The sequence below is a fragment of the Heterodontus francisci genome, chromosome 1 (assembly GCF_036365525.1).
Source record: "Heterodontus francisci isolate sHetFra1 chromosome 1, sHetFra1.hap1, whole genome shotgun sequence".
In the NCBI taxonomy this organism is placed as follows: domain Eukaryota; kingdom Metazoa; phylum Chordata; class Chondrichthyes; order Heterodontiformes; family Heterodontidae; genus Heterodontus; species Heterodontus francisci.
This window is the reverse complement of record NC_090371.1, coordinates 50,519,586-50,536,869: the sequence shown is the minus strand read 5'-3', so window position 1 is coordinate 50,536,869 and position 17,284 is coordinate 50,519,586. Positions and strand designations below refer to the sequence as shown.

The following is a 17,284-nucleotide window of genomic DNA, read 5'->3' as shown; positions in this document are numbered from 1 at the left end:
ATACAGCTCTATCATAACCTCTCTGCTTTTATATTCTATGCCTCAGCTAATAAAGGCAAGTATCCCATATGCCTTCCTACCCACCTTATCTACCTGTGCTGCTGCCTTCAGTGATCTATGGACAAGCCCTCCAGGTGTCTCTGATCCTCTGTACTCCCTAGGGTCCCACCATCCATTGTATATTCCATTACTTTGTTAGTCCTCCCAAAATGCATCACCTCACACTTCTCAGGATTAAATTTCATTTGCCACTTTTCCACCCATCTTAACAGCCCATCTATATTGTCCTGTAATCTAAGGCTTTCCTCCTCACTATTTATGACACCACCAATTTACGTGTCATCTGCAAGTTAGTGCGGAGTCATCTTGCTACACTTGTTAGTGCCGCTCAGATCATAGCACCAATGTCCCTGTCGTGATTCAGCAACATCTGCAATCAACTTAAGATAGTCATTAATAAATCCAGTGGGGAATTCGGGAGAAACCTCTTCACTCTGAGAGTGGTTAGAATGTGGAACTCACAATCACAAGTGGTTGTTAAGGTGAATAGCATTGATGCATTTAAGGGGAAGCCAGACAAGCACATGAAGGCAAAAGGATTAGAAGCATACATTAATAGGATTAGAAGAAGGGTAGTGGAGGCTTGTGTCCAGCATAACCACTGGCCTGGGCCTGTTGATCCAAAGGGCTTGTTTGTATGCTCTAAATACTATGTAACTTGTAATTTCACTTTGCATGTACAACATGTTGCAGATAGCTGGCCAATTTTTTGTGGGCTACCTGCTAACGAAAGAAAATAAAACTTGCATTTATATATCATCAGAATGTCCCAAAGCTCTTCACAATTAATTAATTACTTTTTCAAGTGTAGTCATGGTTGTTCTGTAGGCAAACTTGGTGGCTAATTTTTTTTTTCATTCTTTCGTGGTATGTAGCCATCACTAGCAAGGCCATCATTTGTGCCTATCCCTAATTGCCCTTGAGAAGGTGGTGGTGGTGGTGAGCTGCCTTCTTGAACTGCTGCAGTTCATCTGGTATAGGTACACCCGCAATGCTGTTGGAAAGGGATATCCAGGATTTTGATCCCATGACTGTATAGGAATGTTGATATAAGTCCACGTCAGGATGGTGAGTAGCTTGGAGGAGAACTTGCAGGTGGTGGTCCCATACATCAGCTGCCTTTGTCCTTCTAGATGGTAGAGGTTGTGGGTTTGGAAGGTGCTGTCGAAGGAGCCTTGGTGAGTTGCTGCAGTGCATCCTTGTACATGGTACACACTGCTACCACTGTGCGTCGGGGTGGAAGGAGTGAATGTCTAAGGTGGTGGCATAAGATTTTTGTGTTTAGGTAGGATATTGAATAGCTTTTGACCCACAAGGTCCAAACTCTAGTTTCTTCATCAAGATAGAGAGTTTATTAAGTACAGCAAGAATATACAAGCAATACTTATCCATCGACAGTAGTTATACAGCAGAGTGCAGGGTGTCCTCGGTCTTTGCTTTCCGAGCTGCTGTTGCGCGTCTTCCTTCTTGAGGCGTTCTGTTGACTGTAGGTTGTTCTGTTCATTGTAGCTTGGTGTCTTCTTGAATTGGTATGCCTGAGTTGTCCCAGCACCTTCCATTTACGGTTCCCTCCAAGGGTTCCTTCCTTCCATATTAGGTTACAGTCCACCTTAACCCTTTTGATTGGTCAGATATGACTTCACCTTCTATACATTGTTTCTCCTTGATTAGTTTATAATAGTCAGATTACAGCAGATATGACCCTACCCTGTGTACAAGTCTCTGCAGACAGCTTGATGGTCCAAGACGTCGTCACACAATGGGGAATGTTTTCTGTCCACATCAACATTCCCATCTTGAATAGTCTCTGAATATCTTTATTTTCATTACCATCTCATGTGGCCTACAAGTCTGTCCCTGATTGTGACTGAGTCTGTCTTAATTGAAATGCAAAATGGGCAGTTATCAAGATATCTGGTCTCATAACAAAGCTATTTCTGCTATTGTCGTGACAGTAAACACCATCTCCCACCATCTCCCCACTACAGTATACAAATATACATTTCAAATTTTACAACATGATTCTAAACACCAAGTCCATAACTTAGTTCTAATTTAATACATATACAAAGTATTACTATTCCTGAGCATAACTGCAACATCACTTAAAATCATTCCAGTTTAAAACATAGCATCTCATGTGAATTTTATCAGATCATAACTTACATAGATTCATCCATCAGATAAAACATGGCAGAGGTTAACTACAGTGAGTGGGATTTCGATCAAGCCGGCTGCTTTGGCCTGGATGGTGTCAAGCTTCTTGAGTGTTGGAGCCCCACTCATCCAGGCAAGTGGAGAATATTCCAACACACTCATGACTTGGCCTTGTAGATGGTGTTCATGCTTTGGGGAGTCAGGAGGTGAGTTATTTGCCTCAGAATTCCCAGCCTCTGACCTGCTCTTGTAGCCACAGCATTTATGTGGCTGGTCCAGTTCAGTTTCTGGTCAATGATCAGCTCCAGGATGTTGATAGTTAATTTGCACATAAGGTCCCAGAAGTCATAGAGAGGAATTTTATGGAGGTGAGGGGGTCTCGGCTGCCGGCTGGAGAGCTGCCTTGAGACCTGCGTTGCCTCCTTTAGGGAAGGTCTGCTGAATTACGAGCTAATCAGGCAATTAACAGGCCACCCGCTGGCATTCCACGGAATCAGGACCCCAGGGATGGGGAGAGCTGCTGGCCAATCGGAGGCTGGCTGCTCTTTTGCTCAGCAGCACCACTGGGGAGGAATGGCTGTTGCTGGAATGACACTGGTTGCTCAGGTTCGAGGAGCGACCCAGGCCAGAAATAAGTGATGGCAGGAGGGGTTTCATGGGATAGGGTTGTGGGGGAAGGGTGTCAGCAGCAAGGGGATTGGCTCTTAGCTGACCACCCCCCCCCTTCCTGATGTCCCTCGAGGACCTGGCTGACTGCCTTTCACCGAGAGATTCCCCCCACTCCCAATCCCCTTGAACCAAAAGCAACCCGCACAGGTTTGCATGTTGGCTCCCTGCATGGCAACAGGCCCACCTGCTGCTGGGTTAATGTGAGCGGCGGTGGGAAGAGGCCCTTAATTGGGCATTAATTTCCCATTAAGAGCCTCAATTGGCAGTGGGGTAGGAAGGCTGCCATGGGCCTTCCCTGCATGGACTTAATCGGGATGGAGCCGAGGTCCTCACCCACCACCATCCTGCCTGAGCATAAAATGCAGCCCATAGAGTCATAATGGCACAGAAGGAGGGCTGTTTGGCTCATTGAGTTTAGTCTAGAAGTATCCAAGGTGACCTTTGGTATTCTTGGTTGAGGTTTGAATATTGACAGGTCACCAGGAAAACTACCAGCTTTTCTTTGGAATCTTTTGCATCCACCTGAATAGGTAGATAGAGCCTTGGTGTAACGTTTCATCCAAAGGACATCTTTGAATTGTCAGCTTAGATTAATGATGGTGTGTAATGTTTGAATCTCAGCTTTAGCAAGAGATATTAGAAGAATTTTGAAGCACCTCTTTGGGCTTAACATCTATTTCAAAGGCATTTAATCCACAGCCAAAATCCAAGTATCGAATTCTTGAGTCTAAACTGCTTGTCCCAGTGACTTTAACAAGCATTCAAAATATTCACTGTTTTGGGGGAGAAATCTGTTTTATACTCCAGGAAAGAAAAAAAATCCAGTAATCTTAGATACCTTCTAAACGTTAGAATATTCCATGATCAAATAATGGCTTGGCTGCATTACAAAATGGATATTTTCACAGATATACTCACGAGTCTAATGGGCAGCAAAGCTAGTTAAATAGAAAATTGCAAGATTGTAATTCCAAAACACACTGACCAAGTTCTTCTTGAAAGGCGACTATATACATTTAAAGCAGTGGAGATTCGGTATAAAATCTGTGAATGGATAATCAATTGTTTATAAGGTAGGAGATAAGTGGGTATTTATTATAGGAGTTGCATCATGGTCAGTTAAATACTGAATAGACTGTTTCAAGGATTGGTGTTGGAACCACCACAATTTCCAATTTACATTGAAGATTTGAGCTGGAATTTTACGTCCCCCTCCCCAACGAGCAGGCGGGGGGCGTACAATTGAGTGGGAGGCGGAGGGGGCAGATCCCGACCCACTCCCGCCCCTGCTGCAATTTATGCGGGGCGGCGGCGGCAAGAAATGGCCCAGCCATCCCAGGCCAATCAAGCCCCTTAAGTGGCCAATTACTGCCACTTAAAGGCCTCCATCCACCACTGCGGGTATTTTACTTTCGGCGGCCAGATGGCAAAGGCCCCAATAACACCCCCTGGTAAAACCGTGTGCCCCACGGAGGGCTGCCTTCCAAGCCCAACTGCCTCCAACACACAATATTCTTTTTTTTTTTTCTCTTTCCCCCCGGCCTCACTGGAGTCTGGCCGATTGTCCCTGGCGAGGCCCAAAAAGCTTACCTGACTTGTGGGGCCATCCTTCCTTTTGCCTCTGATGGTTGGGTATAGTCCCAGCAGTGGCCACCGTTCCTGGTGGCGCTGCTGGGACTAAGAGCTGCCGGCCCACTGATTGGCCTGCGGCTCTACTAGGCGGGACCTGCTGCCTTAAGGAGGTGGAAGTCCTACCCACGACCAATTAAGGGCTTGAGTGAAAAATCCTGGCCTGGCTCCCTAGGCCCGGAGGCGGTGGGCTCGGCCCTGACTTTTCAGCCGGTCGGTGGGGCCTCCCGCCCAATGTAAAATTCCAGCCTTGCATTCAGAAGCTCAATGCAAATTGGACATAAAGGGTGGGGTCAATCTTGACAGTTCTATGAGGCATGAATCTGTAGCGCAAAGTGGTTGGCACTCTCAAAGCATGGCTGCTGAAATTCCGTTGTATTCAAAACAGAATAAGATAATAAATGGATAAGAATAATTAAACAAAATTTGTAATTATAACTTGTTTTAATTGTTCATTTCTCTCCTGTAGATTTGATCCCAAACGAGCTGTACAGCAGCTCCGGGCCTGTGGAGTGTTGGAGACTATCCGTATCAGTGCTGCTGGATACCCTTCTAGGTACTGTCCAGAGTGCATCTAAAACCCTTTCCCAAAGAAATAGATGGGAGGTGGAATTAGTATTCTATCATTACTGCATGAAAATACAACTGTTGGATAAAAACACAAGTATTTCAAATTACTGTGTTTGAAACTGAAGAGTATCTGCACCATCTCAATGGGTACTCTAGGATACCCACTACAAGCATGGATACAATGAAGAACTTCTGAGATCCACTCAGTCCATGTAATTTCTTGTGCTCATTCTAGTAGTCTCTGAGAAAATCCATGAGATTAATAAAAAAATGAAGTAAACTATTAATAGCTTTTGAAAAAGTGTGAGCTAGAGTAGATGCATCGTCAATAATATAGTTGTAACGCAGATTGAGCCCAGAATCCAAGTCCACTTGAACGCTTCCCCAGTTCTGAAGTACTGCCCTCTTTAATACTTTCAGGACATCTGCTCAGGGCTGGAGAGGAACTTGCAGTGGGAGGGGGAGGATCCAGTTGTCATGATCCTGTGGGTACCAACGACATAGATAGAACTAGGAGAGAGGTTCTGCTTAGGGATTATGAGCGTCAAGGGCTAGATTAAAAAGTAGTACCAAAAAGGTAGTAATCTCTGGATTACTGAGTGAGCCATGAGCAAATTGGCATTGGGTAAATAAGATTAGAGAGGTAAATGCGTGACTCAAAGACTGGTGTGGGAGAAATGGATTTTGATTCATGGGGCACTGGCACCAGTACTGGGGAAAGTGGGAGCTGTAACTTTGGGACCATCTTCACCTGAACCATGTCCTAGCAAGTCATATAGCTAGGGCAGTAGAGAGGACTTTAAAGATAACTAGAGTGTGACAGGAAGGGATAGAGTGTACAAATTTATGAGTGCACCAACAGAAGGCCAGAATGTGCAAAAATAGTGAAAAGACAGAATTAAAGGCTTTGTATCTGACTGCACAGAGCATTCGTAACAAAACAGATGAATTGTCAGCTCAAATAGAAATAAATAAGTGTGGCCTGATAGCCATTTCAGAGATGTGGTTGCAAGGTGACAAGGCTGCAACTTAAATATTCAAGGGTATTTGACATTTTGGAAGGACAGGAAGCTAGGAAAAGGTGGTGGGGTAGCTCTGTTAATTAAGGATAATGTTAGCACAGTAGTGAGAGAGGATTTCAGTTCTAAAGATCAAGATGTAGAATCAATTTGGTAGAGATAAGAAATAGCAAAGGTAAGAAGTCACTTGTGGGAGCAGTTTATAGGTCCCCTAATAGTAACTACAGTGTAGAATGGAGTATACAGGAGGCAATTATGGAAGCTTCTAAGAAATGTATAGCAATAAACATGGGTGATTTTAATCTTCATGTCGACTGGACAAATCAGATTGGCAAAGGTAGTCTGAGAGATGAGTTCATAGAGTGTATTTGGGACAATTTCTTAGAGCAGTACGTTCTAGTGCCAACCAGGGAGCAGGCTAGTCTAGATCTGGTAATGTGCAATGAGACAGGATTAATTAATGACCTCAAAGTGAAGGAGCCTGTAGGTAGCAGTGATCATAATATGATTAAATTTTGCATTCAGTTGGAGGGTGAAAAGAGTCGGTCTAAGACTAGAGTTTTAAATTTAAATAAAGGCAATTACAAGGAAGCAAAGACAAAGCTGGCTAAAGTGAACTGGAAAATTAGGTTAAAGGGTAGGACAATAGAGATGCAGTGGCATACATTTAAGGAGATATTTCATAACACTCAGCAAAGATAAATTCTAGTGAGAAAGAAAGCCTAGATGATGAATGCACCATCTTTGGCTAACTAAGGAAGTTAAAAATTGTATCAATTTGAAAGAGAAACGGTACAATTGTATGACGATAAGTGGTAGTTCAGAAGATTGGACAGAATTTAAAAGAATAACTGGGAAAAAAGGAGGGAGAAATTGGAGTATGAGAGAAGGCTAGCTAGAAATATAAAAACGGATAGTTAGAGTTTCAACTAGTATCTAGAAAGGAAAAGAGTAACTAAAGTGAGTGGGCCCTTGCAGGGTAAGACTGGGGAATTAATAGTGGGAAATAAGGAAATGGCAGAAGTGTTGAACAGATATTTTGCATCTGTCTTCACTGTATAAGACACAAATAACATCCCAGAAATACTTGTAAATCTTGAGGTGAAAGGGAGGGAGGGACTTCAAATAATTACAATCGCCAGGGAAAGGGTACTGAGAAAATTATTAAAACTAAAGGCTGACGAGGCCCAGGACCTATGGCCTGCATCCTAGGGTCTTAAAAGAAGTTGCTGCTGAGATAGTAGATGCATTGGTTGTAATTTTCCAAAATTCCCTCGATTCTGGAAAGGTCCCATCAGATTGGAACATCGTGAATGTAACTCCTCTATTCGAAAAAGGAGAGACAGAAAGCAGGAAACTACAGGCTAGTTAGTCTAACATCTGTCAGTCTATCATAGGGAAAATGCTAGAATCTATTATTAAGGAGTTTATAGCAGGGCACTTAGAAAATCTTAATGCAATCAGGCAGAGTCAACATGGTTTTGTGAAGGTGAAATCGTGTTTGACTAATTTATTAGAGTTCTTTGAGGAAGTAACAAGCAACGTGGATGATGGGGAACATGTAGATGTGCTGTATTTGGATTTCCAAAAGGCATTTGATCAGGTGCCACTTCAAAGATTACTGCACAAAATAAGAGCTTATGGTGTAGGGGGAAACATATTAGCCTGGATAGAGGATTGGTTAGCAGAAAGTAGGGATAAATGGGTAATTTTCAAGTTGGCAAGCTGTAAATAGTGGAGTGCCACAGGGATCATTGCTGGAGCCTCAACTATTTAGAATCTATACCAATGACTTCGATGATGAGGCAGAATGTATTGTTGCTAAATTTGCCGATGATACAAAGATAGGTAGGGGAATAAGCTGTGCAGAGGACAAAAGGAGTCTGCAAAGGGATAGAGATAGGTTAAATGAGTGGTCAAAAATTTGGCAGATGGAGTATAACGTGGGAAATGTGAACTTGTCCACTTTGGCAGGAAGAATAGAAAAGCAGTATATTATTTAAATGGCGAGAGATTGCAGAACTTTGCGGTACAGAGGGATCTGGGTGTCCTGGTACATGAATCACAAAATGTTAGTATGCAGGAACAGCAAGTGATTAGGAAGGCAAGTGGAACGTTGTCGTTTATTGCAAGGGGAATCAAGTATAAAAGTGGAGAAGTTTTGCTACAGTTGTACAGGGCGTTGGTGAGACCACATCTAGAGTATTGTGTACAGTTTTGATCTCCTTATTTAAGAAAGGATATAATTGCATTAGAAGCAGTTCAGAGAAGGTTCACTCGACTGATTTCAGGGATGAAGGGGTTATCTTATAAGGAAAGGTTGAACAAGTTGGGCCTGTATCCATTAGAGTTTAAAAGAATGAGAGGTGAGCTTATTGAAACATACAAGATCCTGAGGAGACTTGATAGGGTGGATGCTGAAAGGATGTTTTCCTTATGAAAGAGACTAGAACCAGGGGACACAGTTTAAAAATAAGGGGTCCCCCATTTAATACAGAGATAAGACATTTTTTCTCTGAGGGTCGTTGGGCTGTGGAATTCTCTTCCCCAGAGAGCAGTGGAGGCAGGGTCATTGAATATTTTTAAGGTTAAGTTAGATAAATTCTTGATTGACAAGGGAGTCAAAGGGTATAGTGGGTAGACAGGAAAGTAGCCTTGAGGCCACAATCAGATCCGGCATGATCTTATCAAATGACAGAACAAGCTCGAGGGGCCAAATGGCCTACTACTGCTTATAATTCCTATGTTCGTAATAGAAATAACATGCCAAGGAAGGCAATTAGTGTAAAGTGTATGAACATCAGACTGGGATTCTGGCTTAATTTGAGAAGCAGAAAAAACATGCATGACCTTTCCTCTATGTAAATAGGTTGGATAGTGTCACTAAGGAGAGGAGAGTGAAGAATAAACAAGCTTCATTTTTTAGTCTCTCTTTAGTTGTAAAACCTTATTACCTTTTCTTCATCTACAAATTATATACATTATCATTCTGCAAACAGAAATTATACCTGAATTTGTTAGTGGTAATATGTGCTGAGGAAGGTGCAACAATAAAATCTGAGCCCTGATACTGTTGCTGAACTAATCCCATCAGCCACATAAGTGTAATTATTTCAATTTTCATTTTTTATTGGATAAATACAGATGCAGCATCTACTGCAGTGTGGACCAACTATAGAGTCTGATAGCTGGAGGAACTGAGTCTGCCCAACACAATAAAAGCAGGAAACTAGCACTGTGACTTCAAATGAAGTCTGCCAACCTCCCAAGTCATCAATTATCTTTCATAGATATATTTTAAAAAAAACAGCAGCTCTGAGCAAACTGGATAAATGTAAGATTTATAGAAGAAGTAAAATTCAGTCATCTTTTTACAGATCAATCCCCTGCAACTGCCTCCTTATTATTTGTCTCAAATCCTTCTCTCCAGAATTGGTTTTTCAATAATAATAAAATGATATTATCTGTTAAATCTATTCCTACTGACTGCTTCTCTTAGAAAGTTAGCTGATAATTCTGTTACTCCTGAGTGCAAATGTCTCATCCGACTTCCCTTCTTAATTCTAACTCTAGTTTTTTTTGTCACCAGTAATTGAACTTTTCACTATACTGAGCGATTTACTAGGATCAGCATCACAGTTTATAAATATTGATCTTGTTTTCTAGAACAGCATTCTTGTGTCTTTCTATATCTAGTGTACTTCCACTGTAGCTTTCTGGGCAAGTGACCGTAAGGGCCAGTTAAAATTAGGAGACTGAGGTGTCACAACACCTAACGCTTTTTTTTCCTGATAGGTGGACATACCATGAATTCTTCAACCGATATCGAGTCCTGATGACGAAGAAGAATATAATGTTAAATGATAAGCGAGAGACCTGTAAGAGGCTTCTGGAGAACGTTATCAAGGTAATAACACTGGGCTGTTGTCAAGTTATCTAGTAATTAAAGGAGACTGACTTTGTTAGTGGCGGAGAAAAAAGAACTTGCTACCAATTTCGCCATGACGATAAGACCTGCAAACAATATCATGGTGTTTCCTTTTGTTCCAATATTGCTGTTGTACTGATGGCAAACTATACCATTCAATCACTTACTAAAAGACTTTGTTCTGTTTTGTCAGGATCCTGATAAATTCCAGTTTGGTAGATCCAAAATCTTCTTCCGTGCTGGTCAGGTGGCGTATCTGGAAAAACTCCGAGCAGATAAGTTCAGAGCTGCATGCATAATGATACAGAAGACCGTTCGTGGTTGGTTACAGAGAACTAAGTACAAACGGATGAGGAAAGCCACCATCACTATTCAGAAACATGTTCGGGGTTACCAAGCTCGCAGGTAGGTGCTGTTCTCAGGATTTTATTGTGACGTTAGGGGCTGAAGGAGTCCCACCATACATGCCAACTTAGAAAACAAGTACATTTCAACTTTCTGATTTCCTCTCTCACCTTGCCATTGAATGTACTGTGAAGTAGGTACCAGTTTATGACTCCACACTCTGCCTACATTACATAGAAAAAGAGTTTTGTTATACAGAAAGAATCATCCCAATGCACATTAATTGAGATGTTTAATGCAATGTTATATATTTTCTGGACCAACTCACAGAGGTTTCAATTAACCTTGCCTAAGAGGGGGTGCAACGAATGTTCATTGGGATTACTATGAGGAGAGATTGAGTAGAATAGGCCTATATTTAGAGTTAGAAAAATGAGATCTCATTGAAACGTATAAAAGTATGAGAGGGCTTCATCAGGGTAGATCAGGCTGTTTAGATTAGATTAGATTAGAGATACAGCACTGAAACAGGCCCTTCGGCCCACCGAGTCTGTGCCGAACATCAACCACCCATTTATACTAATCCTACACTAATCCCATATTCCTACCAAACATCCCCACCTGTCCCTATATTTCCCTACCACCTACCTATACTAGTGACAATTTATAATGGCCAATTTACCTATCAACCTGCAAGTCTTTTGGCTTGTGGGAGGAAACCGGAGCACCCGGAGAAAACCCACACAGACACACGGAGAACTTGCAAACTCCACACAGGCAGTACCCGGAATCGAACCCAGGTCCCTGGAGCTGTGAGGTTGCGGTGCTAACCACTGCGCCACTGTGCCTCCTAGCTGGAGAATCTAGAACTAGGGGGCATAGTTTCAGGTCAGGGGTCAGTCTTTAGAGTCATGTACAGCATAGAAGGAGCCTATTCGGCCCATCGAGTTTATGCTGGCTCTCCGCAGAGCAATCCAGTCAGTCCCATTCCCCTGCTCGATTCCTGTAGCCTTGCATGTTTATTTCTTTCAAGTGCCCATCCAATTTCCTTTTGAAATCATTGATTGTTTCTGCTTCCGCCACCCTTGTGGGCAGCGAGTTCCAGGTCATTACCAATCGCTGCATAAAAAAGTTCTTCCTCACATTCACCGACATCTTTTGGCCAAAACCTTAAATCTGTGTCCCCTAGTCTTTGTACCATCAGTTAATGGGAACGGTTTTTCCTTGTCTAACTTATCTAAATCTATCATAATCCTGTACACCTCTATCAAATCTCCTCTCAATCTTCTTTGCTCCAAGGGGAACAACCCCAGCTTTTGCAAGCTAACCTTTAACTAAAATCCCCCATCCCTGAAACCGTTCTGGTAAATCTCCTCTGCACCTTCTCAAGGACCCTCACACCCTTCCTAAATTGTGGTGACCAGAACTGGATGCAGTACTCTCGTTGGGGCCTAACCAGAGCTTTATAAAGGTTCAGCATAACTTCCCTGCTTTTGTACTGTATGCCTCTATTAATGAAGCCCAAGATTCCATTTACCTTGCTAACCACTCTCTCAACATGTCCTGCCACTTTCAAAGATCGATGCACATGCACTCCCAGGTCCTTCTGTTCCTGTACACTCTTTAGGACTGTGCCAGTTAATCTATATTGCCTCTCCCTTCTCCTTCTGACAAAATGCATCACCTCAAGCTTGTCTGCATTAAATTCCACCTGCCACTTGTCTGTCCATTATGTTAACCTATCTATGTCCTGTTGCAGCCAGTTCACATCATTCTCGCTGTTTACTACTCCTCCAAGTTTGGTATCATCGGCAAATTTTGAAATTCTACTCTGTATTCCAAGATACAAATCATTTATGTATAGCAAAAAAAAGCAGTGGTCCGAGCACTGACTGTTGGCGAACACCACTGTCTACTATCCTCCAGTCTGAAAAACAACCATTTACCATGACTTGCTGTTTTTATCCAAATGGACACTGACCCTCCTAATCCATGAGCTTCAATTTTGTTAACCAGCCTCTGATGTACTTTTTCAAATGCTTTCTTCATATCCATATATACAACATCCACAGCATTCCCTTCATCAATCTTCCCTGTCACTTCATCAAAAAATTCCATTAGATTAGTCAAGCATGATCTCCCTTTTACAAGTTCAAACCTCTTCAAGTGCTTGTTGATTTTTTTTCCCCCTGATTATTGTTTCTAAAACCTTACCCACAACTGATGTTAAACTAACTGGCCTGTAGTTGCTAGGACTGTCCTTACACCCTTTCTTGAATAAGGATGTCACATTTGCCACTCTCCAATCCTCTGGCACCTCCCCGCTATCTAGGGAAGATTGGAAGATTATGGCCAGCCCTTCCATTATCTCCATCCCCACTTCCTTTAGCAACCTGGGATACAAGCCATCTAGGCCAAGTGACTTATCTGCCTTAAGCATAGCCAGCCTTTTTAGTATCTCCTCTTCTCAATTTTTACCCTTTCCCTTGTCTCTACACTCTCCGCTTTGACTGATATTTTGTCAGATTCCTCTTCCTTAGTAAACACCGTTACAAAGTACTCATTAGGTATTCTAGCCTTGTTTTCGGACAGAGATGAGGAGAAATTTCTTCAGAGGGTTGTAAATCATTGAAATTCACTACCCCAGTGGGCTGTGGATTTGCAGTCATTGGCCCGGATTTTGTTGAGGTCCTGACCTTGGGATCCATGGCGGGGGTGCTGGAAGATTGCACCAGCAGTGTCTGCTGGGATTGCTGGGCCCAATCTTCCTGGCAGCAGCGAGGCTCCGTGGTGGCCCCCCACCACTAGGCAAGGGGACCCGGCTCTAAATATTTAAATTAAGCAAATGAATAAATTTAAATAAAATTCACAGCAATCTTACCTGCTGCCCTTCTGAGCGGCGGCCGGCACTCGTGCGTCATCACTTTCCCGTCCAGGGAAAGCTGGCGCCACTGAGACGGGGAAGGGGGGTTCTTAGGATTTTTAGTGCAGTTTGAGGGGGGGGGGGGTCCAATCGGCATTAATAGCGTAGGGGAGTGGGGAGAAGGAAAGGGTGACCGCTGCACTTTGATCGGTTTGTGGGGGGGGGGGGGGTGCAGAAGGTCAAGTCTTGCAAGTACGTGTTTTGTGGTGGCGGGGGGGAAAGGGCAACTATTATATTTAATTGTTATTGGGCGGGGAGGGGCGATAGCTTATTTTGCAGTGTTTTTTGGGGGTGGGGGGGGGCGGGGTGTAAGCCTTGAAAAGTTTAAATGTACAGGCAGGGCTGGCTACCCTTTAAAAAGGGCACCAGCCCATGCGTGCAGGCTGTTGACGCCGTTGCCGGTGTCACAGAGCCCACCCACTCCACATGATTGGGGGGCGATGGGGGAGGTGATGGCCCGATTGGCGTATTATCTTTGGCTGTCGCGTGGTAGATTACAGCAGCGTGGCCCGCGGCCCTTCACTCTGGACAGCGGGAGAAGAAAATTCAGCCCATTGAGTATGTTCAAGACTGAGATTGATAGATTTTTGGGCACCGAGGGAATCAAGCTATGGGGATAGGGCAGGAAAGTGGAGTTGATGTGGCAGTTCAGCCAAGCTCTTACTGAATGGCAGAGGAGGCTTGATGGGCCATATGGTCTATTTCTGCTATGATCTTAAAAGCTCACCAACAGCTTCAGAAAAATGTCCCGATTTTAAGGCAAAATCTTGAAAGCAATTTGTTAGCACAGACTTTGTAACTTAAGTTCTTTCACTTGTATTGGGTGGGGCAGAGGTGGGGGCAAAAGCATAAATTCTAGAAAGCCTGAAGTGGGGGTTGAGGTGGAGGGAAGTCCTCGGGATGTGGGGGGGGGGGGGGGGGTGGTGTGTCAACTCTCCATAAAAATTTTAATATTAACAAGGTGTATTCTGGCTAATTTTTAGAACTTTAATACTTTATCTTACTGTATAAGGGGCTTAGGTAGTGCAGTGTGTTGGTACAATGTTTTTTTCCTTCTGAGGTCTGAGTTTATATCCAGCCAAACTAATGGGATGAAAATCTCCTTGTTTCAATCAATCACCAGTGAATATGAACATAGCATAAAACAAGTCTCAAACTCAGCATAAATTAGAGTCATAGTCATAGAGTTTTACAGCACAGAAACAGGCCCTTCGGCCCATCCTGTCTGTGCCGGCCATCAAGCACCTAACTATTCTAATCCCATTTTCCAGCACTTGGCCTGTAGCCTTGTATGCTATGGCGTTTCAAGTGCTCATCTAAATACTTCTTAAATGTTGAGGATTCCTGCCTCTACCACCCCTTCAGGCAGTGTGTTCCAGATTCCAACCACCCTCTGGATGAAAACATTTTTCCTCAAATCCCCTCTAAACCTCCTGCCCCTTACCTTAAATCTATGCCCCCTGGTTATTGACCCTCCACTAAGGGGGAAAAAAGCATAAATTGACTATCTCCATTCAACGAAAGGTGTAAGAAATAAAAATGTTACTGTTTCTGAATGGGGTGAGCTACAAATTAAATCCCTTACTCTAACCTTGAACTAAATGCTGTTCCTGGGGGTATCTGATACTTATACTTGGATCCCCTGAGTTTTGGTATTCCTCACCTTAAACATAAAACTTACTTTCCTAAAACTTAATAAATAATAACACGTTTTCCAACAACTATTTTTCTCCTTTACTGAAGAGGCTGCTTCATGTTGGCGTGCCATTTCCCAAGTGCCAACAGTTCCCTGCTACTTCACCAAATGGTGGTTTGTTATCCTTGGGCCTTGACAGTATTGGTTTGCAGGCTATTTGATTGTGGTAGCATCACAGCTATGCCTAGTCTGTATAAACCACTTGTGTCCTAATTACTTTGAGAAAAAAATGAGTTCCAGCTTGAGAGTAATCATCAGAATGAATATAAACACATGCCTCTATTTAATAAACTACATCCTTTCCTTTAAAAAAAAATCCCTCACCTACAGTTCTGAAGGTGTTTCCCCATGTTGGGCAGTACAGTGTCACATGTATCCGGAACCTTCTAGAACTTTTCCTTTTCTTTATACGTTTTATTCTTTTATGGGATGTGGGTGTCACTGGCAAGGCCAGCATTTGTTGCCCATCCCTAATTGCCCTTGACAACTGAGTGACTTGCTCGGCCATTTCAGAGGGCAGTTAAGAGTCAACTACATTGCTGATCTCGAGTCACATATAGGCCAGACCAGGTAAGGATGGCAGATTTCCTTCCCGAATGGACATTAGTGAACCACGTGGGTTTTTACAACAATCAATGATAGTTTCATGGCACCATTACTGAGACTAACTTTCAATTCCAGATTTTTATTAATTAATTGAATTTAAATTCCATCAGCTGCCTTGGTGGGATTTAAACCTCTGTCCCCAGGGTATTAGCCTGGACTTCTGGATTGTGAGTTGAGTGGCATTACTACTATGTCACCATCTCTCCGTAAATATGCATTCCTAAACATGTTAGGCTATTCTACCACATGAAGCATCGCAGTTGCAGACGCCATTCTCTTGCGCACCCTCCCCAACCCTGGCCACTTGACTTCCAATCCTTTTATCCAGTGTCCTCTTCTCTTTCCCCCATTTCCCATCCTCTCTCCCTAAGCCACCATTTCCCAGTCTCCATTTCTCCCCATGCCCCTATTTCATGGCTCTCCCTCTCTTTCCTCCCCTGACCCTTGATTTTAAAGCCCTCTCGTTCAAATTTTGAGGTGATTTTTTTTTTTTCTTTCGAAGATGTGTTTTAAGACATATTGGATCATTTACATCTATTTTTAACAACAAGCTTCTTCTTGCACTTTATCATTGTTATTCGCTGATCACCTTTGTTCATTCTTTCCTCATTCTAAGGCTGATGAATTTCCTGCGGAAAACAAGAGCTGTGATAATTTTCCAGAAGCAGTACAGGATGCTTGCTGTGCGACGTGCGTACCTGCAAATTCGCAATGCGACCATTACGATTCAGGCTTATACTCGTGGAATGTTTGTCAGGCAAGTGTACCACGAGGTAAGTGTTCCACATTCCTGGGCCTCGATTTCATGCTAAATTAGGTTCTAATTGTCAATCTTCAAAGAGGAAGGGAGAAAGAGAGGCACCCACAGAAGCATGTGTCTTCAGGCTGATGCTCTTCCTGGGTCGCCTTGCTCTGAAGATAAGATCACTGGAGGTGGAGATAAATTTGAAATGTTATTTTTTTTACACACAATTACAGCACCAATCTATCTGGGGAATTCTGTACTTTTTCATCCCTAAGCTGGCTATTTTCTTTCAACAAGGAGCACCATGCGCCCTCAGGCTGCTCAGCTGGTGTGTCTGCTGGAGATTGTAAACCTAGGGAGGTCTGTCATCAGCTCTGTTTTGCACTTAGCTTGCCAGAGCGAAGAAAGTCATTAAACCTCTTGCAGTACTGCACCTAGTTCCTCCTTACTACATTTCTGCTGATCACAGTATCTGCCACCTCCAGCTAGACCTGCTTTATCTGAAAACAGGATCTCTCACTCTCTCTCTCGCTCTCGCTCTCATTGATGAAGCATGGGACATCCTTGCCCTGGGTGCCAGGCATCTACCTCTCCTTCTGTTGCACAGGAGCTTGCATACTTCTTCAGTATAACTGCCACAGTAATGGTTTGCTGTGATGCCTTTAAATTGGGCCGGACTTTAGAAGTCCCACCTCCAGCCAATTAGTAGCTGACATCAAAGAAATTTGCAGGCTATGGCTACCCATCTCTTTCTCACAAGCCTTTGGACCCACTGAGGACACATGAACTTCAGGAGAGAAAAGACTCCTACATCGAACAAGGTTTAAGAAGAATACTGGGCTCCAACGAAAAGCAAGACCTACCTACAATCAAGGACTTTACAGCGAGTTTGAAGAACAGTAACCAAAACCATCTTCAGATATTGCCTCAAACATTT

The 17,284-nt window shown here is 43.1% G+C and overlaps 1 protein-coding gene across 1 annotated transcript in view; it reads left to right on the top strand.

Moving 5' to 3' along the window:
- myo5b (myosin VB) overlaps positions 1–17,284 on the top strand; it is a 398,451-nt gene that overhangs the window by 288,844 nt on the left and 92,323 nt on the right. The window contains exons 17-20 of the mRNA XM_068030536.1: positions 4,985–5,071; positions 9,900–10,011; positions 10,226–10,437; positions 16,219–16,375. Coding sequence (XP_067886637.1) covers positions 4,985–5,071; positions 9,900–10,011; positions 10,226–10,437; positions 16,219–16,375 — 568 coding nt within the window. The remainder of the gene's footprint in view (positions 1–4,984; positions 5,072–9,899; positions 10,012–10,225; positions 10,438–16,218; positions 16,376–17,284) is intronic.